At 40.7% G+C, this 26,484-nt stretch overlaps 1 protein-coding gene across 2 annotated transcripts in view; it reads left to right on the forward strand.

Annotated features, from left to right (window-relative positions):
* The first annotated feature begins 8,436 nt into the window (after nt 1–8,436).
* The window catches only part of ERBB2 (erb-b2 receptor tyrosine kinase 2), a 60,646-nt gene continuing 42,598 nt past the window's right edge, over nt 8,437–26,484 (forward strand). The window contains exon 1 of one of the 2 annotated variants that reach the window (XM_020799304.3): nt 8,437–8,798. In XM_020799304.3, the coding sequence (XP_020654963.3) occupies nt 8,717–8,798 (82 nt within the window). In that variant the 5' untranslated portion in view covers nt 8,437–8,716. Of the gene's footprint in view, nt 8,799–8,923; nt 8,998–26,484 lie in introns of those variants that run through there. The other variant, XM_020799306.3, reaches the window with a different exon arrangement.

Consider the following 26,484-nt stretch of genomic DNA (forward strand, 5'->3'; position numbering starts at 1 on the left):
GGAGCCTCCTCCAGCACCACAATTGAAAAGCATCAATTGTTTGGCGGTCAGCCTTCTTTATGGTCCAGCTCTCACTTCCATACATCACTACTGGAAAAACCATAGCTTTGACTACGGAGACCTTTGTTGGCAAGGTGATGTCTCTGCTTTTTAAGATGCTATCTAGGTTTGTCATTCAACCCTGAGTGCTCACTGGAAGGACAGATCGTGAAGCTGAGGCTCCAGTACTTTGGCCATCTCATGAGAAGAGAAGACTCCTTGGAAAAAACCTTGATGTTAGGAAAGTGTGATGGCAAGAGGCGAAGGGGACGACCGAGGATGAAATGGCTGGACAGTGTCTGCGAAGCAACCAACATGAATTTGACACAACTCCGGGAGGCAGTGGAAGATAGGAGGGCCTGGCGTGCTCTGGTCCATGGGGTCAAGAAGAGTCGGACACAACTAAACGACTAAACGAATGAAGGTTTGTCATTGCTTTCCTCCCAAGAAGCAGGTGTCTTTTAATTTCGGGGCTGCTGTCACCATCTGCAGTGATCATGGACCCCAAGAAAGTAAAATCTGTCACCACCTCCATATCTTCCCCTTCTATTTCCCAGGAGGTGATGGGACCAGTGGCCATGATCTTAGGTTTTTTTGATGTTGAGCTTCAGACCATTTTTCGCGCTCTCCTCTCTTTGGTGCTCTTTCACCCTCATTAAGAGGTTCTTTAATTCCTCCTCACTTTCTGCCATCAGAGTGGTATCATCTGCATATCGGAGGTCATTGGTACATTATTTCTTCCAGCAATCTTAATTCTGTCTTTTGCATGATGTACTCTGCATATAAGTTAAATAAGCAGGGAGACAATCTGCAGCCTTGTCGTACTCCTTTCCCAATTTTGAACCAATCAGTTGTTCCATATCCAGTTCTAACTGTTGCTTCCTGTCTCACATAAAGATTTCTCAAGTGGCAGATAAGGTGGTCAGGCACTCCTATTTTTTAAAGAACTTGCCATAATTTGCTTCAGTTTAAGCTTGAGTTTTGCTATAAGAAGCTGATGATCAGAGCCACAATCAGCTCCAGGTCTTGTTTTTGCGGACTTTATAGAGCTTCTCCGTCTTTGGCTGCAGAGAATATAATCAATCTGATTTCGGTATTGCCCATCTGGTGATGTCCATGTGTAGAGTTGCTTCTTGTGTTGTTGGAAAAGAGTGTTTGTGATGACCAGCTTGTTCTGACAAAACTCTATTAGCCTTTGCCCTGCTTTGTTTTGAACTCCAAGACCAAACTTACCTGTTGTTTCTTTTATATCTTTATTCCTACTTTAGCATTCTAGTCCCCTATGAGAAGAAAGTCTTTCTTTGGTGTCAGTTCTAGAAGGTGTTGTAAATCTTCATAGAATTGGTCAATCCACTGAGAAAACTCTGTGGAAGCTTACAACTAAATAAATCTGTTACTCTTAATGGTCTCACAACCTTTGTGCTTGTTTTTTTATACAGTACTGTATATGCTTAAACAGACTAGCATGATTGTGTCTTTGAAAACTAAAAAACAAACACACCTCTGCTTCCAAACTATTGGAGACCCAGCTGCCAAAGTATAAATGAATAGAATCCATTGGAGGGCAGTATGAGAATACAGGTGAATCTACTAAAAAGCATTCTTTGTTTCCATCTGCAATACAATACAGCTCTTTTACTTTAACATTTAACTTGCTCAGCAAAAATAAATAAATAAATGAGATTGTTCTCTGCAAAATTCTCATGCATGGGGAATAGTCATTCTTGGTTCTGTTCAGACACAAGTGGCCACGATGGCAGGTTGATTATGGGAGCTATGGTCCAAAAAAATAACTTTACTGAGATCTGCCAAAAAGAAAGGATTTGCCCCTTGACTATAGGTGTAAATTGAATGGAATAGTATTGCCCAAACTCATGGAACCACACAGATTTTGCAATAAAGGCACTGTGGCAGATTTTTTTAATATGAATTATTAATTCTACTACCCTTGTATGGAGAAAGCCATTCAACGTTTCCACCCAATGGCAAATGCCACATGCCATTTTAGAAGGGTGGTTTACACCCAGGTTGGTAAATATTCAGAAGAAGGTTAGGAGAGCATGAGAAGTTACCAAAAATGTTGTATTAAATTATAGTGTTGATTGGAAGAACAACTAGAGCAAACAATACAGTGCTACATACAAGCTACATACATACAGAAATTAAGGAAATACAATATTAAAACACAGCACAATATTGAAATATCTCCTTTTGTGACTTAAAACTAATTACTAAAGACTGCAAGAAGGTGAAGAAATGGAAGCCTACAGTTTGTAAACAGAAGAAGAGCTTCAAAATGTTACTGTTTTGAACTACTGCTAGAACTAATTTAAAAAGAGACCTTGAGTATTCGAAAGATATCTCATTTTCTCACTTTCTTTAGCTTTTCTAAAACATTTGCTCTAAGCCAGGAATTGGAAGCAAAAAGTATGTATATCCATGTTTCTAGTTACATGTTTAGGTTCCATAATTAGCATCTTTGTCAGTTCTGCCATTGTGGCTGCAACCTGCCCACACTCCATCCATTCAGGCAACTGGGGAGGGAAAAAAACAAAATCATCAGCATTATAATATAGAAATAAATTGGCATGTCCAACTGTGTGAGTCAGTGGAAGTAGAGGTGTGACTAACCATATCTCTGGCAATGTTGTTGAGCCCTCAGCACACCCTTCCCAAGAAGTGCAGAATACCATGTTAAGAAGTACACCCATACTCATACGTCATGTTTTCTCTTAGTTTTTCTCAAATTTAATGGAGCTTTCCATGCTGAGAAATAATAGTTAGAGGTCGGAGGTATATCAACTGTTTAATAAGTAAATACAAACTTACTGTGTGATCAAATTGACTTTATGGATTTTTATGGGGAGTCCAGATGTCCCCCTCTTCAATTTTCTGCCTTACATATATTCTCATTGTTTCCTTCATTTTCTTTTTCTTACCAAGGAAACTACCAAATGAGGGGAGGGGTATAATAAGTGCTTAATACTTTTTGAAAGTTCTTCCTCTGTCTGGAAGAGGAGCAAAGCATGACAAAAGTGTGGTTTCACAGCTCACTTCATGCATCCTCTGGCAGCACTCATAACTGTTATGCATGTTTTATGATGAAGTATATGTATGTATTTTTAATTACTGTATTTTCTATAAAGTGATGCTCTACACAGAGCCAACAAGATTTTATAAATAAATGCTATATGGTAGTTATTCATTGCACGAAATGTTTGTCGGTTCTGAATATGTCTAGTCATGGGTTGCACTGATTTACTTTATGTTCTTGTGTCATAAAAGAAGATAACCATCATTTTTAGAAATCTGTATTGTAGTTCTGCACCAGTCCCTGGTTGCCATTTTTTTTTGCGTAAACCTAAATGCTTCTAATTCTTAAATCTTTTTTCCACTCAGCAGAAGGATGTTTCCTTCTTTCACACTGGGTGTTTTCTGGACCATCTGAGGCGCTTATGTTCTCCACTCATTTTACAGACTTACTGTATGCAGAATTTGGCTTGCCTGCCTACACATAATGATGGATTTTAAGCACGTCTGTTTCTGTGTAGGATTTGGCTGCTAGCTGTCCTTTTCTGTACTTCTCACAGTTCAGTTGCTCCTTTCTCTGGGGTGCCCAAAGCAGGTTTCTGTGTGAGTGCAGTATCCATTTATATATGACATTACACTGCTTTATTCACCCCTCTCCCCCCTATCAGTCCCTTTCCTAAGAATTCCTGTTTTTCTCTTTCTGCAGAGCTGATGCTGTGTTCCTGTCTTAATGTTCCTGAATTGCTTACTATTGAGATTACAAAGGTAGATGTCTTGTCCTTTTCAGGTGGAAAATGAGCAGTAGACCCAGTCTTTGCAAACAGTTGCAGGGCATGAGAAATATGGCTGAAGAGAAAGAAAAGAATCCGTTAATACCACAAGAGAAACGCCCCCCCCCCCCACCAGCCTGCCTGCTCCCCCTTCCTTTGGCTGCCTGTAGGGTTTGAGAAAGCCTTGAAAGAGCTCATTCTCTAGAAATTGCTTCACTGTTCCAAGAATTTCCTCCACAGGATCCAGTCTCTCAAGTCAATGGCCCCCTTCCCCTTAAGCCCTCTCCCACCCCCTGGCCTTTCATATCTAATAGGGAACTACAACAAACCCAGAAAAAAACCTTAATCACAACTGGCAGCAAAGCCTGGATGCCAGAAGTAGCAAGAAAACACAGTGAACTGACAAAGCCTGTGACATATGTGACTCATAAATCAATCAGGCTTTTGCCACAAGCCCAACAGGGATGAAATAGATCATCTTTTAAGGATCTCCTAGAAAAGAGTTAAGAGGAAAGTGACAGAGGCAACAAGAGAGCCTGAAACAGTGAAGCTTAAACCGTGACATAGTGATGATGAATGTTCCATGAGTGGGAGAGTTCTCTGTAGAATGGCCACTTTGGATTCCTCCTTGTTTAAAAGAGGGATTAGCCAGGAAAAAAAGCATATTTTACAGCTTTTAAGATGTCCACCTCGGGAAAAGATATAACAGGGCCCCAGCAAGAGGTTTCTGTATAATCCACAGCTAAAAGGAGTACACATTCAGTGCTAAAGATTTGTGGAAATCCAGAGGCACTTTCACAATTCAATTTGTCAAGCAGAAAAATTGATTTCTCCTTTCCTGCAGTTTAAATTGAATGTAAAGTCAAGTTTTAGAATCAGTTTAAATTCTAAGTAGACAGTTTCTCAACTTGGAAACTTGTGATACAAACTCCTCTTGGATCACACTGAATACAAAGGGGTAATGTTGAAGGAGGTACCCTGTGCGGTGTGGCAGACAAGAGTGATGGGCTAGGATTCAGAAGCCCTGAGTTCAAATTCTTGCTCCACCATGGAAACTCACTGGTGGGGTGGAACTGGTTCAATATCTCATGTTCCTTATTTGGGTTACTATAAGTCCGATGTGAGTTGACAGCATATAAATGTTGAAGTTCTCTCTGCTCAGTTCAAATAGTAAGCCTCAAAAGGTTTTCTGCACTCCACTACATAATTTTTCTATATTAGATCTCTTGACTGTTTGGAAAGGGGAATCATTTTGTATATGCTTTGTGCTACTGAGATGCTTATTGGCCAGCATAAAATATTACATTGGACTTGAATACTTTGTTCGAAGCAGGCTTTCTTAATACAGAGACCTCCAGGTATTCTGGATTACAATTTCCATAATCCTTGCCCTTTACCCATGGTGTGGCGGTGATAGGAATTGTTGTACAAGATATCAAGAGTGCCAGGTTGGTTAAAAACTGTTGTGTAGACTGACATCTCACTGTACAAACAGAATGGCTAGCCTAAAGTTACAGTACTTGCTTATTGTTCTGAGTAGTCAGTATAATGGGAACCAAAGGGTAAAGAGAGTTGGGCTTAAAGCTGAAGCCAGTTTAAATCAACCTCCTATGTAGTGGATGCAAAACTTTAAAAAAAAGTGATTGTAAAACATGAAAACAAGAAACATTGACCCACAGAACAGTGAGAGTCAAGAGATGAAAAGCAAGTGTATTGGAATTCAAAGGCAAGGGTAGGTTATACCTTTATTAGATCACTAAAGAGGGCTACATTTGACTCACCTACTATGTAGACTAAATTTTATTCCAACTTCTCTGATAGGGGGTTTGCCACATTTCTTTGTAACCACCATCCCAAATGAAAAAGGAGCCTTGTGTTTCAAGATAGGGCAATGCAGGAGGCGGGTACTCAGTGACTGACAGACCTTCGTTGAGAAGTTTGGGAGGGACTATCCCATAAAGGGTCAGTGGTGTGGAATTTTAAACTTATACTCCTGATTTGAATTTGCAGCCCCTATTTCGAAACTCATTTTACAAAGGGACTTCCCATGAATATTTCATGGTGTTTTGTACCATCCAAACCACAATAGTGTCCAGATTGATGAAGACCTGTATGGGTCAAAAGCTAGCTTCTGTTTGTTATTTTTTTAGTGGTCTAATAAAGGTATCACCTATCTTTGCCTTCAAATTGTGTTAAAGGACTAGACAGCTTTTTTTCCTCTCGGAGTTCAATATGAGTGATGAAACAGTAATACCTTTAGCCTTCCAGATGTTGGATTATAAATCCCTTTAGCCCTAGACAACATAATTAATGGCAAAAATATGCTTGGAAGTGCAGTCCAGAAATATCTGGAGAATCATACATTCCCCAAGCCTGGTTAGATAATCCAGTTCTCCTACTCAATCAACTCATTGCGAAGAGTCCACACTCTCCACCCACCCTAAGGCACACCACTTATGGCCAACAAATTCTATGCAGAATGGGCTGCTTAGGCTTGTAATAGCAGCACAGAAAATAAAATTTCAGGAGTTTTAAAGAACACGTTCAAACAAACGTACAGTAGATGCTATTGGAAGGAATGAAAGCTGGCCAAGAACAAGTATTTATTACTTTTTCACTGTGTAAGAGCTGGCTGAATAGCTAAGTGGTCTAGGGATCTGACTGTGGAGCCAGAGGTTTGGAGTTTGATTCCCCACTGTGCTTCCTGCAAGAACAGCCAGCCTGTGTGGCCTTGGGCAAGCTGCACAATTCCAGGATGCCCCCCAGATGAAGGCATTGATAATCACTTTCTGAGTACTCTCTATCTAGAAAACCCTGAAAAGAGTCGCCATAACCCAGAATTGACTTGATGGTAGACAATTATTATATTATTGTGTACCCAGATCCCTTTCTACATAAAGCAGCCATACACCACTAGTAATAAAAACACAGCACCAGAGCAACAGAGCATGGACTGAGTTCCTACTCCAGTCCTCTGAAGATGCCGGCTACAGAGACTGGTGAAAGAAGAACAACCTTCAGAACACGGCCAAAGAGCCCAAAAAACCCACAACAACCAATAAAAACACACTTCAGCAGTTATTTTACAATATATAACAGTAAAACAAAAAAAAATTGGCTAGGACATCAATCGGTGATAATACACAGTGTAATAATTAAAACAGCTTTTTGTCGTACTCGTTTGAGATATGCCTTATATTTTTTCAGGACTGAGAGGGGGGCTTTCCAGAATATCTCGACACTCAGGCTAAAGGATATGCTGGTTCTTCAAGTTACTTGGTTCCAAGCCATAAGGAATTTTTAGTTCATAAAATTTTTAATGGTGCCGAGAAATGATCTGGTAGTAGCTAGTGACATTGAATGCTTCTCCCCCTAAGCGGTAGGCACAATTTATTTCATTGGGCTTGGTATAGACCTTTTGTGAGGATTGTATATGCTATTTCCTGCTAATTCTTTTAGATCCACTCTTTCTTCCTCACTTTACCTATTCACTACATCTTTCATCACTGGTTATTCATCAGATAATCATCAGGGACATTCCAGCCCTGTATTGTTGGTTTTCGTTGGGACTGTCTGGCTTTCCCTTCTAGATCTATACATGTCATCCTCATCTTTTTTTTTTAAATTGCCAAGAATGTGCACCTAAAGAAAAAAAATTGAAATATGTGTAATTAACTTGGAGAAAGGTGACAACCATGTAACCGTTTCAATGGAAGAGTGATTTGACAGAAGGCAGGATAACATGTATCTTGTACAATGAAGACTGAAATTTAATGTACTTCTCACTGCCCTGTATTGTGCAATGAATCAGTAAATTACGCTGCAGCCCTACATAAATTGGACATGTTGCACTGAAATTAATGGGACTTAAACTCAAAGTAAATGTTTTTAGAATTGATAGGTTGATTGGAAGGATTAAGTTGAATCAATGGAGCTGTTTTGTGTGCTGAGGCTATTCTAGATCTGGCGTGCTGCTGTGGCAGGGAAAGAGAGAAAATATAGGCTTTGACCAGCATTTCCCCCCTATCCTGAAGAGGGCTGATGGGCCTTGTAGCCCACCAACACCTATCAAGTTTTATTTTCTCACCTCCGTTCTTAAAAGTAGTTGGTTTGCTCACTTATAAAATCTTATCAGTTGTTTCAGTTCCTCAGAACAACATCTGTATGAAAGCTTTTGGCAACACACATGTATTCCATGCAGCTGTATTTAGTGAAATAATCGTGATGCGTTACTTATTTCCACTAAAGTTTATATGACAATTCTAGGCCCCTACTCTTCAAACGACTACAGTATTTATTCTCAAGTCATTCAAAATACATATTTGACCACTCCTGCCTCTTTATTCCTTGGCAATCTTACGACGTTTAAATTTGTAAAGAAAGACGTATTTTCCTTCTGCATTCACTGAGAGGTAACGCTCTAAACTGCAAAGTCTCCAAATGGAATGATCCCAAAGGAAGCTATAAAGTTCGATCGTGAACAATAAGGAGGTAAAGGAAAACTTTTAAAACTTTTTCCTCTCCCGTCGATTTCCCCACGAGGCAGAGAGAGAGAGAGAGGCTTCGGAGCGCTCCGACCCACAACTTGTCTGCCACTCCCGACGGGGCAGGAATCTTTCTCGGAGGCGCGCTTTGCGCGTTCTGGACGCCTAGCGTCGGTGGAAGGAGAGATGGTGGTGTGTTGTGTGTTTTTTTTCTTCCTCCCTTTACGGAAGTGAAAGAGGTGAAAAAGTTGGGCTGGAAAGAAAAGTGGGAAAGAAGAACTGCGAAAGCAAAGCGAGGAGATTTCTAAAATTGTTGGAAGCGGTGGGGGAAATCCCCGATCTCTCCCTTCCTTCGGAATGAAATTATGATCTGGGATCTGCCATGAAAAAACAATGGGGCCCTTTCTCAGCCCCTCCTGGTTTTGCACGGGGTTCTTCTTGGTTACGATCTGGTCTGGCGTTGCGGGAACCGAAGGTAGGTCTGGCTTCTTCTGTTTCCACTGTGATTATTAAGCTTATCCTCACGAAAACGATGCGAGATATAAGGGAGAGGACGAGAGATATATAACGAGGAGGTTCGTTAAGAAACAAATTAAGAGTGACTCCGAAAGAGGAGCAAAGGTTCGCTAGAAAGAGAGAAACTGTGTGTGCAAGTTGCTGGTCCTTACGTATACGTGAGTGCATATAATGGAGAAGCTGGAATATATAGATTAACTGACTTGAATTAATTTAGTCGCGATCCCCCTGTCAATGCAGGCGAGCCAAGGAGCAGAAAGCGAAGTCATGTTTGATTGTTCCAAACCGCGGGTGTGTGTTTTGTGGGAGGTGGATTTTGGAAAGGGGGATCAGCTCACTTTCCGTTGAAGTTGACCGCTGGGATTCGGGTCGTGGAGATTTCAGGGCACCGGTTCAAGGGAAAAACAAAGCAACCAGGCAAAAATTCTGCCGGCGTGGGGTCGATTGCCCTTGAAGACAACGGGCTCCTCCGCCGCCGCCGCCCGCCAACAACTTTTCAGCCGTTCTCCCAAGTCGAGCTGCTTAAAAAGACAGCCTTTCGCAACCCCGCCCTTGCAGGACGTGTTTTTGTGTGGGGCATTAGGCAAAGGTTCAGAACCGTATTAGGGCATGGAGTTGGGTGTTGTAGTTACTCGAAGCTACTTACTCCGGAGTTACGTTATGTATATTCTACCGGGATGCGCACCAGAGGGTTTATTCTGCCTTGTAAGTAGGAGGGGAGAAAACGTGCAGGACTTCATGCTGGGCTCAAGAGTCAGAAATTGAAGAAGTTGCTTTTTTGGGGACTGTAACTCCCAGAATCCCCCGGCCAGCCAGCTGACTGAGACATTCTGGGAGTGTTAGTCCACTACTAAATTTTCCAGCTGGATAGTGCTGTAGTCTCTCTCTCTCATGACGTAGCACATCTCCAGCCTTTAATTAATTGATCACATAAATTAAGTTTCCAGGGTAGTGGTGTTGGTCTATTTGCAAGCCACCTTAAAAACTTAATACATTTTATATGTCATTAGCTTTTATGGACTCCAGCATGTGAGCTTCACTCTATGAAAGCTTGAGTTAAATGAAACTGGTTAGTCTTGGGAGCGCCACAAGGCTTGTATTGTTGTAGTCTGGAAAAGTAACCTTTTTTTCATCTCTGGACAGTCTCAGGTTGGGCTTCACTTTCACATAAAGTAGAACAATTTTTTCTTCATATTTCATAGTTGTATCCAGTAGACTAGCAGTAAATGATAAAATTTCAAAATAAAAGGGCAGGCTTGGGATCGAGTAACTGTGAAGGCAAAACTAATCCACTTCAAGTTATCCTGAATATGTGTTCTTGCAAGCCACCATAAGAAGGGCTTTCCTGGATCAGACCAAAATCTAATCTTGTCTGTCTATATACAGTGGACCCTTGACTTACAGACGGCTTGACTTACAGACTTTTTGAGTTACAGACTTCTCTGGCCGCAAAATTTAGGTTTGACTTGCAGACTGAGATTTGATTTACAGACCAGAAAAAAACCAAAATGGAACAAAAACGGCCTGTTACGGGATTAATCGGTTTTCAATGCACTGTAGGTCAATGGAGACTTGACTTACAGACTTTTTGACTTGAGAACCGCCTTCCAATACGGATTAAGTTCTCAAGTCAAGACCCCACTGTACTCAGAATGAAGCTACATTGAGTTCTTCCATTTCCAGCAGATGTTCAGTGGTGCACTTGGTGTCTGATCATGGACCACAAATTGTACTGGCAGACAACTGTAGTTTCCCCTTTCCCCTGTATGGCTGAACCATTAAATATAGTTTGGACCTTTACAGTTTGGATACTGAAATCTGGCGGTACATTGCCACTATAGTAGGCAAACTCTCTGCACTTTCTGAATAGACTTTCTAAAATGAAGGATTGTCAGACCTCTGAGACCAAGAGGTGGTGATCCATCACCCAGATGGCAATGCTCATGATGCTTTACACAGAGGCAGTATTTTCTGCTTCAGTTTCCCTGGAGTTGAAGTGTGTTGGAGTACAGGATCCACTTAGGTGTGTTGGAATAAAGTTCTTACCATCCCCAGTCTGGCTAGTATACCTGGAGAGTGCCAGCCTGTGGAATAATGGTTTATGCTCACCATCAGTGGCTCTTGAGAGCTTCAGCCTTAACCCTCCAATTTCTTTAAGGAAACTTTCTCTCTGAACTTTGAATCCTTCTCTCAACACCATGAGAAGGAAGTTAAAACCCACCCAAATATCATTCGTAGCTTGAGACCCTGGTACAGTGATTTCAACATCTGATCAAAGATACTTTTCATTTGATTAGGGAAGCTTCAGTCTTTTCAGAGCTTGGAGTAGCAGCTAGATGTTCACATGGGACCTTGTAAATTTAAGGCATCATGTAATGCTCCTTTAAAATGTTTTGCAGGTGATCTGTGGGCTCATTTCAAGGGGCAGTGTTAAGTGAGTCTAGAATAGTGGTGGTGGGGGTTCATTGTTTATCCCACATTTTCTCTGCTGACCTCAAGACAGCATACATGGTTCATCTCCTCCTTACAACAACTTCCAGAAGAACTACCAGTCTAGAGCACTGGTTCTTAACCTTGGGTTCCTCAGGAGTTTTGGACTGCAATTCCCAGAAGCCTTCACCACCAACTGTACTGGCTGGGGTTTCTGGGAGTTGCAGTTCAAAAATATCCGAGTAACAAAGGTTAAGAACCACTGGTCTAGAGTACCTCTTCTTGTCCCTCTCCTGTGCCTTAAGACTCTCTGTGGAGACCCTCCTGAGAATACCCATGTACTGTATTCTTAAGAGGGTTGAGAGGCCACATGGTGTTAGAGCCTTCTCTGTGGTAGCCCCCTTTCTGTGGGAACAGCTGCCCAAAGAAGACCAACTGGTCAATTCACCCTAATGCTCCTGAAGATCTGTGCATTCATTTTATATTTGGAACATATTCAGCTGCTTAAGTTTGAGCTATCATTAACTTCTTGTTCATTTTGTAAATGGTTTCTTTAGTGGTTTTATGGCTGGCACTTTAATTGTTTGCTTTACAGTAAAATACAACAATTTTCATAAATCTTGTAGCCAGTTGCAAGGATCCCTTGAGCCAGTTGGCAGGATATCAAATGCCATAAATTCAGCAAGAGTTTGAAATGAAAGCATTCATTAAGCTGAAGACACTTTCCCTTACAACTTTCTGTCTGCACACTGCAAAAATATTTTTCCCTGTTACATGCCTATGTCAGGTTAATTCTATATTAATAAATGAAATCTTGCTCATTTACATGTGTGCTCCTATTCCACTATTGCTAATTTATTTTAGCAGGGGTGAATTTGGGTTCTTAACTGTCCTCTCTTTACTTCTTTCCATCACTTTTACAGGAGTTTATACTGTTGCTTACCCAGAACAGTGCAAATTGCTGCCTCTGCCTCTGCCCCCCAAACACACATTCCCCTCCTCTCCCTCTCTCCCTCGAAGACTGCCTTTCAAAAGAAGCAAGGGATCCTGTACAACAACTTACAGAGATTAGTACCTGGAGCATTAAGGCTTAACATGCAATGAAATGTGGTTAGATTATTGGTGTAGACACACCTTCAGTTGGGGCTAGCCTGCCCCTTTCATCACTTGAAATCAAAAAACCAAGGGCTGATCTCAGTGTTCGAAACATTCAAGCAGTAATGCTTTGGGTGAAATATATCATTTCAAATGGTGTGCAATGCTGCTGCCTTATGTTAAATAAAACTAGTGCTGCATCTGGTCCATTACTGTTTATGCTGTCAGGAGTTCAGAAACATTAAGAGCTTTAGGGTGCTATAGCTTCAGGACTCCCCATGCAGCCAGGGAGCTATTGAGATTTGTACTCTAGAAATTACTTTCCCAAGCCATCATTCTAGCTGACAGCAGGTCTTCTTGATCTCAGGCAGGGATCTTCTGTGTGATGCTTTGAGATGAACTTGCCAGGAATTGAATCTGGGACCTTCTGTAATATGCAAATTGAGTGCTCTGCCATTTGGGATTTGTGTGTCATGTGTTTTAATCCATAAAAACAAAGAACAAAACCAAACCCCATGCCTGTGAAAAGCCAAGAGGTTTCCAGCTTCTCCTTTCAGTTGTTCTTTGGGGTATACACAGATTTTTAAAAGAATAAAACACACAGTCCTTCATTTGCTTTCTGATGTCTGCGATGCTAGAATAGCCCAAGACCAGCTTAGCTATAACATGTTATGAGCCATCAATGTTACCTGTAATGTATTACTGCAAGAGTAATTAACACAAAACACAATTCTTTTTGCAAAATAACATAATGACTGGCCATATTATTTCCTTTATGCCATGAGTGATGTTCATGTGTTCCTATCTATTTTTATTTTGGGGATTTAAATGCTCTGAGGAAATTTTCAAGATTTTTTTAAAAAATAACATTTTAGGTTATTTTCTTACTTTTTGGTTGGATTTGTTCACATTCAAAGGCTGAATGTACTGTAACACGTAACACAAGTGATGAAAATGAGTATGTGTGTTTCCAATGTCACTGGTAAGATGTGGGGAGTTTGCAGTGATTTAAATGACAAATTACTTTTAAAAGTTACTCTTCAATCTCTTCAGGAAACAAATACATTTTATTTTTTTTATAAAACTTAAGATCAGGAAATGGAGTTTGTTTGGTTCATTATCCTGCTTTCAGCAGTCCCAGGCCACATTTTCTGGCAGGGAGAAAGACAAAAGTGCTTCCATGCTGTTGCTCCAATTAATTGGTATTCAAGAGCAGAACTTGGAAAAGTTATATTTTTGGATTATAACCAACCATGCTGGATTGGGAATCCTGGGAGTTGTCCAAAATTATTTTTCCAGTTCTAATAAATCATATTTTGTTCTCCACTTAACAATTCTATTTAGCAGTCAGATCAGTCCAAGACTCTTGCCCAATAAGATTTTATCTTCTTTTAAAGCCCTATCAGCCAACGGCTATCATCACATCTTGTAAAAGTGAGTTCAAAATATTAGTTACTGTATGTGTTAGGTCCTGAATTTACTGCAGGTTGACTTTATTTAGTAATCTTCTGTCAATATTTCTTGGTATTCCGAACACTTTAAAATAATGCGGCAACAGTATGCACAGTCTGAAATCACAGAGTTCCAAAGACTCGGTTAATACTTCTCTCAATGTTATGCTTCACCATGAAGCCTAATTTACAGCACAGTCCTGTGCGTATCCAGTCAGAAAGAAATATCAATATTAATAGTACTTACACCAGACAAGTGTATACAGGATTATTTTCTATAAAAACTTGCTTGCAACCTTGTGGGTTCTCTTGTTCTCTTAACCTATACAGTGGTAACTTGCAAGACGATGACCCCGCTAAATGATGAATCTGCATAAAGACTTTTTGCGATCGCTATAGCGACTCGCAAAACAGTCATTCCAATGGGGGATTTTTGCTTGATGACGATTTGGTCCGTGCTTTGCGAACCGTTTGTTAACAAGACGACAATTTTTACAGCTGATTGTCAGCTTTGCAAAATGGCTGTGTTTTCTGGACCCATGCTTCGCAGGACAGCCATTTTTACAGCTGATCGTTGCTTGCAAAATGGCTTCCCTATGGGCAATCTTCGCTGGTCGACGAGGTATTTTCCCCATTGGAACGCATTAAAAGGGTTTAAGTGCATTTCAATGGGGAAACGGATTTCGCATGACGATGATTTTGCTAAACAGCAATTTCAATGGGACGGATTATAGTCGTCATGCGGGGCACCACTGTACTTGAGATTTACAACCTGAAGTGGGTAGGGGCCTTTGTATCATTTTGGTTGAGTCAGCTGCTATATATCTATAGAGATCTGGGCTGGGTGTGTGAGATTGGAGAGAGGAAATCTGTTTTCGGAAGTCTTGGTTCAGTTTTGAGTTTAGGCCAGGTGTACATGGAATGAAGAAATTTGGATTTTTTCTCCTCTCCCTTTACCTCTGGTGAACGGGGTCTAATTTGGTCTGCCCTGTTGCCTAAAAATGAATTTAAATGTTTATGTACATACGCACATTGGCCGAAATGCCTGACTTCCAACCATATTTATGGTGGTTTAAGCAGGGAATCCAAATTGGATGAAATTCTCTGGAATGTTGCGTATCTTCTGATGTGGCAAATGAGGACACATTAACATGTTCTAAATTACACAGAGAGGATTATTCTGTCATTTACTCTTGCCACTGCTGCTTGCTTTCTTTGCTGTGTTTTATTTGTTGGCTCCATTACAAAAGGAAAAAGCTGTGCTGTTGTTTATAAATTTTTATCCCTTGGACTCCATCATCTTTTATCTTGCTTAACAACCCAATTAAACAGTTCTATTGCTTGTGTTCCAAAGAGAAATGTACTTGGTTTCAACCCTCCTGGTTGTTGTTCCACTTAGTTTCAGATAAATGAAAGTGATTTGTAGTTAGGAATTTGAAGACATTACAAGAAATAACTTCAGAATCAAGCAGGCTTTGCTGCTCCTTATAATTAACATGGTTGAAAGATAAATCCACTGTTACTCCTATCTTAGGTATGAATGGGATGTTAGTCAGAACTAACTTAAATCCCATTGATGTAATGAATTTGCCATATAGAAGATTACTGTTGGGTTTAGTACTGAAAATCTGGAGACGTGGGAGTTTCATGTTTGTGTAAGTGCATCAACCCAAGATCCTTGTAAAAATATAATAAAACGTGAAGGAATGCACATATAAAACATGTCTGATTATGATAAGACATGAAGGAATACATGTATAAAACATGGAGACAATAGCTGTATTGTTTTGCATAAAGGATTGTGTGACCTGAAAGTTTGTGTGATCTAGAGTTGGGTTTAAATAACACAGGTTGTAATTAGGTAGTGAGAATGCCCTGTGTTTTTCAGATTTAGATGAGAGTTGACCCAGTGATCTGGGTAAGAGTAAGCCTTGTGAAAGGCATGGTTATGTTTGGGCAGCCCCTTTGGCTACAGTGACAGAGGCGGTTTGTGGACTGGGACAGGAGGCATGAGCTGCTGTCATCCAATGGTGCTAGCCTATTCTGCAGTATTGTTGTAAAGATTACTCAAATAGATGTGCTTTTGAAGCAGTAGCTGTTTCCATATGTATAACAAAAGCAAAACACAAACAATGCTGAACTATAGAGGTAGATTGGAGCACTCCTTTTTCAAGGCCTGGTTCACAAGCCTGTAAAGGCATCAGAAGGGTTGATTAAAAGGACGGTCATGTAATATTTCTGATCTGGTACATGGGCTGGGTGCTGTTTGGGGGCTGAATCTGAACACTTTACCCTACAACAGACACTACTGGTGTAATAACATTGGCATAGTTACGCAGCAAGGTACTATTTCCAGGGACTGCAGTAGTGAAAGGAAGCCAGAAAGGGGGTCTTTTCCCTCCTGTTTTTGAACTTTGCATGTGAACTGGAACGAAACCAAATCCAAAATCCACAGACAAGGCAATTAGTGTATTAGAACCAACTGTAATTCCAAAACAATGACTGAACTTTTGTGTCCAGAAGTCTTATTCGACTGGATAGTTTAAAAGGGTGAGGGTTAGAAATTAAAATAATTGCTAGAAATTCATGTGATGACATAGATCCGCAGTTATACTAAGTCCCAAGTGGAAGACACAGGTTGGACGCATTGCTGGTAGTTGTGTAGGTATGAGATTTCTCCTAGAGGTGCTTGTTGGGATGGAAATGAAGTGGTGGGTCCCGGTCTTGCAGCTCAGATATGTACCTCTTGCCTTCCTATGGATTTAGGATTTTGTTTTATCCTTGTCAGAGTGAGAAATGCTACATACAGTAGTTGGACGACATGGCCTGGGAATTCTGGGAGTTATAGTTTAAAAAAGAGTCACCTTTACAAGCTCTTGCCCTCGTTGACTAACACAGCAACCTCTCTTTTTGTATAAGTTTGACTGAATTCCTTTTGTGTCCAGAAAAAAAACACCAACAACCTTGAACAGACCTAAACTGATCAAATCCATTTTAGAATCCTAACCAATTTCAGTCCAGCAGTTTCCTATCATCCTCTTATTAACTCTGAGAATTCTGCGGGAGACCCCTACAAATGTCTAATTTGCTAAAAACAAAACTAGGTTATACTGTATTCTGTCTACTGGAGACATTTGATATGAGCTTATGTACCAAGGTAAATGGGCAAGACCCTTTGTTTGAAGTGGGGTCAGTTTAGAGGGCTGGTGATGATTCCAAACAAAGGTGAGGCAGAACTTTGGGGATGGGGCATGCAAACTGCCTTGGCCTAGTTGGTTGCTGAGGTGACCTTCAAGCCTCCTGCCAGAGCTATAATTCCTTTTGCTCTTCCCTCAACCAACATACTTCCATTGCAGCTGTTGTTAAATATTAAACTTTCTAATGGTTTTACAGAGCATTTAAGAAGCTTTCCATCTCCCCTCTCCTCTAGAATCCAACTTTCCTCCTCCCTTTGAGTGGCTGAATGTCTGGTCAACTTGAAGGGATTTTGTCAGATTTTGGACTGTCAGGATTTCCTGTTGTTGTAAGGTCCCTAAAAGAGGGAAGGGAAAATAAGCAATACTATTTCTGGTTACTTCAGGCAAATAGAGAAGTGGGAATAATGAAGGCCAGGCCATTACATTGTTCTGCTCCCCAATCAATTGTAGACCCTATGAAGACAGTACTTTGAACCTCTTGTAGTTCTGGACAGGTTGTGGATGCACAGCTTTGGCTTATGGTTTGTCATATACAGCCCCAACTTACATCTCTTCCCAACACCTACTGCAGAGATTCATATGCGATCGTACAGTACACTTTATCTGGGAACATGGTGTTTTAAAGGTTCTCATAGAAATATTGCAGTCCCAAATGATATTGCTGTACTTTACTGTGTCTGTCTGTGCCCTGTATAATTGTGTCTTTCAATTCACCATGTAACTTTTCATCTACAAAAGATGCAGTGGGAAATGAAATATTTCATGGGGCAGATGCTTCTGATAAAATATAATGACAAGCCGACCTTGAAAATTTTACTTTTTGAATTGCTGTTTTGTTTGAGGGATTCTGGGAACTGGCTTTGAAGGTGGGAAGCCTGCTATAGATTGTTAGGAATGGGGCCTTGGTTTGGCAAAATCTACCCAGACCTCTGATTAACCACTTGCCTCATCATAGCAATGAATGAAAATTCTTTTTGTGCTTTGTGTGTAACAGCTCTAGCTCCCTTGTCACTATTCACCTGGAGCTGTTTTATACGTCTTCCCAAGATGACACAAGTAAGAAGCATAGGTCAGAGTCTCTCATTACTGTTGTGTCATGGTGGCAGAAGGGAGGAAGCATGTGTTCAGGGATTAGGGGCTGTGGCAAAGGTGGGTTTAATCGGGCAAGCGGAGCTTGGAGTGGGAAATGAGTGCTTATGTTTACATGAATGTAGATTCCTGTGGGCAGCTTGAAATATAAACTTCCTTGAAAGGCCAGCTGATCTTCACAGCAGAGTCTGGCAGCATAGAATCTGTAACTAATTAGTAGACAGCTGGTTTTGATAGATCATCATCATCAATAGCACTGATGTAGCATTTTTTGAATGTTGGAACAGCTTTACCAAGTTTCATCTGCTGAAGTGGGCTGCAGTCTGTGGAAGCTTGTGCTAAATAAAACTAGTTTGTGCTCAAGGTGCTGTGAGACTCAAATAACATGATGACCCCCCCCCCCCTTTCAAACACTCGTTTGGAAGCATACGACCACCTTTGAAATATTATACACTCATTTTAGGGTAGGCTGATGTCATTATTATTCATACTGGAGGAAGTGTTAGTCCCACTGAGAGAATCTGAGGCTTGCCTAAGTTTACAGACATTCAAGAGCAAAGATGTACACTTTGTGTATATTCAAAATCTTACTTGTTTTCCTCCAGCCAGATTGCAGGTTTGCAGCTTCAGGGGATAGGGAGAATATTAGTTAGTTTCTAGGTAATTATACTGGCTTCCAAAACACATTTTGTCCCAGTCATTAACATCATCTTTCTCAAACTAAGGGTGAAGTCAGATGGCTGGAAAGGTGTGTGCTTGATCACACTGGAAGGGGTTGCTTTACAGGGAGCAATCTCTCTTAAAGTGATAGTTCTTGGAATCATTCCAGCCTTTCCAGCCAAAGTAGCAGCCCTACAGCTGGACCAGAAGGTCCAGTTTAGTCATGTTGGGCTGGAATGCATTCCCTATGTGTTGTATGGTTGCTGGAAAATAGATTGCACTAGACTGCTCCTCAAGCAGTCCAAAATGTGAACTTTTGCTGTGTGTGATCATATCCTGAGTAAAATGTCTCTACAGAGTTGTTGTTTGCCTGTATTGCATGGGTCCAATTGTTGGCTTTTTTTGGGGGGGGTGAGGTTTTTTTAAAACCAATCTAATGGTGACATTTTAGCTCTTCAAATGTTACAAAATGGTATGAAGGTTATAGGTGGGAATCTTCAACACGTTGATGAGTACTTGTTAAAGATTTCCTTATCTGTGTTAGGTTTACAGCTTTGTTTGTTTTATTCTTCTGTTTATGTTAAAATGGGATCAAAGTTAAACAAACTATTACATATATTTACTAAATGTTATCTGATTATACTTAATAGGAGTACATATTTCTGTCTAGTAGGTGAATGAGAAACCACCATGTCCTGTCTTGTCTTGGTAGAATGTTCTCTAATACTGTTAATTCAATAGACCTGGCGCTGGAAGAGAACGGAGAATAAAGGCACCTATCTACCTACCACAGATGATGACAGAGCACTATCTTCTTCATGGACAGACCCTTTTTTTAGCACCTAGCACCCTTGGGCAGCTGTTGGAGCCCCTAGTGGGGTCCACTGGTACAATATCTTTCTTGTGCCAGGGCTAATCTCATCTGTTATTTTAATTTTCTGAGAATAACCTGTCTTAACTTCCATTGGCAGAACTGAGTTGCAGTCAGCGGAAGCAAAGAGGATGTGATTTTCAATAAGAAATCACTTTCACTTAAATTTCTTAAATAAGCCCTTCCTGCTGCAGATGCCACAGAAGAGAAATAATTTCCCTAGGTTGAGGAGAAGAACAGGTAGTCTCCTCCAGAGCTCAGAAAGTAACCTTTAAAAGTAACTCACTCCTGTTACTCCTTTACAGTGTTTTACAAATACTGTAAGTCATTGCTGCTATTTGAGGTTAAAAGATTGCTTGCTCTTTTTTCTTTACTTAGAGGGGAGGAAAATCCTTAGGATTGAAATGAAAATGGCAGAACATTTTAAAAATTCCTTCCAAAATGTCAGTGAAAATGCCTTTAAGTAGTGACATGAAAGTACAACCTAGTTACCAAAAAATTAAAGGGTAACTCATTAACTAGTAACTATGTTGTGCCTCCTTGCAAAGCAGGTTCCAGGATGCCTTAAGGGCAGGCTGGGGTTCAATAAAATCGAGGTGGGGAATACAAAAGAATGACAGTAAAAGAGCTGCAAGATGGTGGTTGTGGTGGGGATTTGAAGCTGCCTGAACGAGTGAATAAGAACAGCACAAGGAAAAGATGAAGAGGGAGTGAAAGTGGAAAAATACTGGCTTCTTGTGTTATTTGAATCTTTATTTCCCAGTTGGAGGGGAAGGGGTACGTTTAAAACATTGGTTAGGCCCAGGCCTACCCAGTATGTAGTTTCAGCTTAGTTTACTCTGGCTTGATAATAATAAGTCCAGTTTATATTCCGTCCCCCACCCATGCCGTTTGTTGCATGGTGTCTTATACAGTGATTTTCTAAAAACTTCCCTGCAAACCACTTGACGAGTGAATATAAAGCAAGTTCCAAAGAAATAGCAGTGTTAGTCTGCCTCACTATGCATGTTACTACATGGTCAGATACAGCGGGATTTACTCCACTTATAAAGCAGGTGAATTTGGAGTATTTTTACTGACCATATGACAAAGACTGATTCAAATTGGTCTAGCCCTTTTTGCTCCCAAAGTGGCTTTTTTCTCTGCCGCTGCGGGGCTTTGACTTTTTCAAGCCAGAGTGATTGGAATAGGCTTTTTTCTCTATGAGACTGGTTGTGATACTTGTTGTAAAGAGAGGGGGCATGTCTGTAGGTGATGTTGTGGTGATTTTTGGCACTTGGGGTAAAGTAAAGAACCATGATTTTAATCTTGGGGGACAGGTACTAGTCCTGAGCCCTGTCAAACACAGTAAGCTCCAGACAGTGTGGGAAAGTCTTTTTGTTGTGAAGCAAAAGCTTAGTGCTGTTAATTACTTAACTGACAAGTCTGAAAGTGGTCCTGCCTTTGCTGATCCTTTTATGATTCACTGTTAAGACACTTTCTTATTTAAAGCTACAGACTACTGTACTACATTTCTCAAAAAGAAAAATTCTATAGAAAAATAACATGGAAAGATACTTCAGAATCTAAAAACACAGAACATCAAAAGTTTGAACAGTAATTTTGCAAAATGTTCACATATGGGTTTAAAGTGGCTTTATAAATTGTGACCGGAAATTAGGTAATTCCTGCTTATGTGCAGGAATACACGCTGTGAATCAAATTGCAGCAAAGCCAAATAATTCTCATTCACATCCTATATTGACAAAATAAAAAAAGGGGGAGGGGAGGCAAAATATACACTTTAAAGACTAAGAGTCTTTAAAGCCCTGTAATATTTTGTCTTTTATTTTGCCAACATGCTTAAAGTAAATGTAATGTTGGGGTTCTGTTGAGCTTTACTTATGGATTTAGATGCCTAATGCACAGAGGGAGAAGTAGTTGAAATGTACCCTCCTGCTGTTTCCCGACTAAGCACTAGATAAGAGCTGAGGCCTCTGTTTAGCTGGCTGGCCCAGGGCTGAGGCCTTGTGTTGCCTGTTGCTGGGAGACCACCAGCAGACATGCTGGGAATTCCGACAGCTAGGAGTTGATTTTACTACATTCCCTTTGAATAGATTGTCAGTCTCCCACTAAGCACTAGAAGCTGAGGAAGAAAGGCTGTCTCTATGACCTAAGATGGGAGTAGCCCACTCCTGCCCATCTACCATGGGCATCATATGATTTCTCTTTGGTCCTTCCTCAACCAAGAAAGCTAAACTTTCCTGCTAGAAATACCTGGAGCAAACAGAATGTTTCCCCATTTCCACATTTTACAAAAAATAAAATTAAAAAAGTCAGTATTTGCTCTGGAATAAAGAGTGCAGAACAGGCAGAGTTATTGGGGCTGGTGCCAGGATTTCTCGATCACACAGAAAACACTAGTTTCTTTCCCCTAAGTGGGCCAACACAGTTTTTGACATCTTGCCTTGGCATCTGTTTTTCTCAGTCTTTCCTTAGTTCTCAGGCTCATGACATTTATCTAAGGTGTTTGCTGTAGCTTGTGCTTTCTCTGACTCACTTTTGCAGACCTCTCTCAAACAAGTACTGTAGTGGTGTTTCCTCTCTCTTTCATAGTTTCACAAGGAAAGTAAGCATTATACTGTACTGCCTTGGCCCAAGAATGATGGCAGCTAACTTTCTTTGGTACCCTTCTTCCTTCAGACCTGTAGTCTTTAGGCGTAGATCCATTAACTAGCCTTTAGTTAAACATGCCTCTAGAAACATGGAAAATATAATCTTTCCTCTCTTTAAAAATGAATGAAAGACTGCCAGAGTTTGCTTGATATTATTGGTCTTAGTTGCATACTCTTTCAAAGTGAGGAGTTGGAAGATCATGTCCATTATTTTTCTTGCCAACTGTTACAGAATTCATAAATAATGTTTTTATATAGTGTATTTACTGGTGGTACTGGATTAAGTGTTGTTAAGTGGAATTGTTTCTGCTGTTCTGTTTTTGTTTAAGAGTAAGTATAGAGTTACTTTCTCAGGCTCATGACATTTATCTAAGATGTTTGCTGTAAGTTGTGCTTTCTCTGACTCGCTTTTGCTGACCTCTCTCATCTAAGTAGTGGTGTTTCCTCTCTCTTTCATCGTTTCACAAGGAAAGCAAGCATTATACTGTACTGCCTTGGCCCAAGAATGATGGCAGCTAGAGAACAAACATAATGGCAGCTACATTGGGTAGACACTGGTCTTGGGTAGACAAAAAATGTATGTATTTAAAATTCCATGACTTTGTTTTGAGTCAGATCTGACTCCCTCCATCCGTTTTAAAGCAGGGGGCTCAGGTTTGAAATGTCAAAATAAAACTAAAAAATGAAAAGGTGCGGTTCCCCTTCACTGCCCAGCCAAAATCTGACGTCATACGGGAGAATAACAGAAGTGTGCATTCAAGAAAGATTTCAATACTGTTCCAATATGTCTCTTTTTCCAAATGATGTTCCTCTTAATTCTGTTTCAGAGAAAGATTTACAAGAAGTGCCCTTTACCTGCTTTTCTGTCAGCTGCTTCAGAACTCCTTTTCTTTTGCAGTCCTTTGCCCATTTATCCGTATCCCAGCCACAATAGGGCTGAGTGAAGTAAGGTTGCTGTTCTTCATTTTAATTGGCTCAAGATGTATGGGCACAATGAAGATGTGTTGGAGGCAAGAGCACACTGGCTTCACAACTATTGCTTCAGAGAACCACTTTTCCTTTCTGAAACATGCCCAGCTGGAAAAAGCAGTTCTGTAGTCTAATCCTGCCAGCTGCCTAGGGATGATCTAAGACTTGTTCCAGTAGGGGAGTAGAAGAACTGAACTGCAACTCCTCTTGGTGCAATTCAGACCTCTGACAATTCAGAAAAAGACATTTATGTTTGTTGCCTGATTTAAAATGGGCAGGGTCTAATTCACTGTTATTCAACACTTTCTAAATATCATATAAAAATATATCAACAATTTCAGAATCAGGATCCAGCATTCCCTCCAATTATCCACCAGCACTGAGCAGAAACCCCACCCCACTTGGGCAAGGTTCTGGTCATAACCAGATCCAAATGAGCAGCCGCACTAACTGCAGGTGTGTGGCACCAATACAGTGCTGCGCAGCTGCGCACCTGTTCATCTTAGAGGGAGCATTGCTAGGATCTAAACCGGAATCTATTTTTAATTAACATATTTGCCATAGATTCCCATCTCCCTCGTTTTCTCTTTAGGAAAGGGTGCAGAGCTTCTATACTTCTTACTAAATAAGAGGCATTTTGGCTGATGTCATGTCATGAAATAAAATAAATAGAAACACTACACCTGTAGAAGTTCCCTCTTAATTAATATTGAAGGAGGTGAATCTGCCCCCTTTTGTTCTCTGATTTTACTTTTCTTCTCTCAAAAACATAAAACCAAAAGGGGGGGGTAGCATTGTGAAGCCTCCCTGAAATCTACATGGGACCCACCCACAGAAGACTAAACTTCTCTCTTGTCAGACAGGCATAGCCAGTATTGGTGGTGTGGGGGCCAAAAATTAAGACATTAAGGGAGGAAGTTTTAGATGCAATTTTTGCCTCAGTCACAAATTCTTATTGTCTTCTGTGTGATTCACAAAAGTTCTCTGAAACAAATTTGCCTTTTGGCTATACAAAATCATTTAGTTTCTTTGAGGCAAGGTAACAAAAACAAAGTTTGGTGGCATCTTAACACATACATTTTTGATTTGATATACACTTTTAGAGACTTAGGTCTTTTTTTAATTGCTTAGGGTGCCACAAAACTGACAGGTGGTCTTCAGGTAATTTTTATTCCCTCTCATTTGTCACAATGTTTTCTGGCATATCGTCCAAAGCTGCTGCTTTAATTCTTGTTTTACTTTGCTGACATATTTCTTTCAGTTCCTACAGCTAAAAGATGCAGTTCCTACAGTTTGACTAATTCAAGAGTTGTATGATGATGGTAGTGGTGATTAGGATGAAGAGTCCACCCAAGGGAGGGAAAACCCAGGATAAATAATGTGTCAAAACACAACAACAACCCAGTGTGTTCATTGTTTTATGGCTAGTTCACAATTTATGGCCATGGAAGTTATAGAGAGATACCAGTAATTCCTTGTGTTTCCTGTCTCTTTTTAAAAGTTATTTCTCAGTATTTTTGGTAGGGGAGTATTGATTTCCTGTAATCTGTTCTGGAGTTTGCTATGTTATGCATAGCCTCTGAACCCACAAGCTGAACTTATCTTACCACTGTGGCCTCCTTGGTATTTGATACCCTGTGGTTCTACAGTCCGTATAACCAGGTTAATCAGCTTGGCTGCTGCGCTGTATTTGGCTTTGTGGGCCGTAAGTTGTGCCAATCTACTGTTCTCTTCTGAATCCTTGCGAATTGATCCTAAAAATAATTTTCTGATAATTTTTCAGCTCTTAGTAATGTGTGGAAGATCAGAATCCACCTCCCATGCTGTTTGTTCCTAACCTCTTTTATTAGTTCCACCCCATTGATTGCTTAATTTAGTGTTGGAAGCAATTTGAATTGCATTTTCCTCTGCCAACAGGCATGTGTCAATTTCTACCTACTGCCCAAGCTTTTATCTTGATCAGGGTTTGGGACAGGACTATGGGAACGGTCTCTTGGCTGCCAAGGGGCTCAGAGCGTCAAGTTGCCCATCTCCTCAAGACTGAGACAGTTTCTGCTTCTCTTTCTTCTCTTGCTTGTCCGTGCAAGAAAGAGAGTTGCGTAAATGGCCTTGCGTGGGAAGGGAGTAAACACGGGGAAAGATGCCCATCCCAACCAGAAAAACAAGTTTGTTCCCCGCCTGCTCTTGAATTGTAACTGGCCTGTTATTTCTCAGCTAAACTTTCCTTGGAAGGAACAAAGTACAGAGTACATAAACTCCAGTGCAGATTTGCAGAAAGAGTTCTCTTTCCTTAGGGGTCTAGCACGTTTGTTTCTACTCAGTCCACACCTACTGAATGTGAATAACTTATTTTTTGACAGTGCTCCAACTGGCGTACTACTTAAACAAAGGAAACAAAAATACATCTGTTGTACCAGTTGAAAACGATATGTGTCTCTCTTACAGCAGAGGCACACCAGCTAACTTGCAAGGTTTATATGCAAATCAATGCAAACTTTGCAGAGTGGGGAAGGCAGTAAGTTCGAATGAAGGGATCAGGAACTCAAGGCCTCAGGGTCAAATTTAGCTCTCATGAGGTCCCAATCTAGCCTTCTTGGTTTGCAAGCCAGCCATTTCTCCTTTCTCTTGACAACAATATTTAGTGTTTTTTCAGCATTTTAATGAGCCTTCTTCTCTTATTCTAAAAGGCTGACATGTATCTCCTAAGGCTTAGTTACTGTTCATAAGAGTTTTAAGCTGAAGTATACTGTATTTCTGGTCACACTTTTGCCCATGGCCCCATCCATCACAGGAAGGCAGCTCCTAAGAATGTCTCTGAGAATGAATATGGTCCTAAGGCATGTCACGCTCATGTGCGCGTGGGTGGGTGTCGCGCTCGGAGGGGCCGTTTTGTGCTTGTGCGTATGCACGTGGGGTGTGTTGCGCATGCACGCGCTCTCACATGCATGGGGTGCGCTCACGGGGGGAGCTCTCGCAGGGGGGGCAGGAGATCTGTGTCCACGGCCTGGTCCTGCCCAGGCCATGGACTGCTGCTGGGTCACAGACTGGGCGTTGGGGACCTCTGTACTACACCACACTGCGTTGGCATTAGTGGAAGCTTAAAAAAATTCCCAAGGTACTGTTGTAGTGGGAGGAAACAGGAGAAAATCTGTAATCACTGATCAAAAAAGGATTTTGTGGTTTGGACAAAGACATATATCTGTGGAGGAGCAGTAGGGATTAATAGAAA

This window comes from Pogona vitticeps, chromosome 6 (genome assembly GCF_051106095.1).
Source record: "Pogona vitticeps strain Pit_001003342236 chromosome 6, PviZW2.1, whole genome shotgun sequence".
Lineage (NCBI taxonomy): Eukaryota > Metazoa > Chordata > Lepidosauria > Squamata > Agamidae > Pogona > Pogona vitticeps.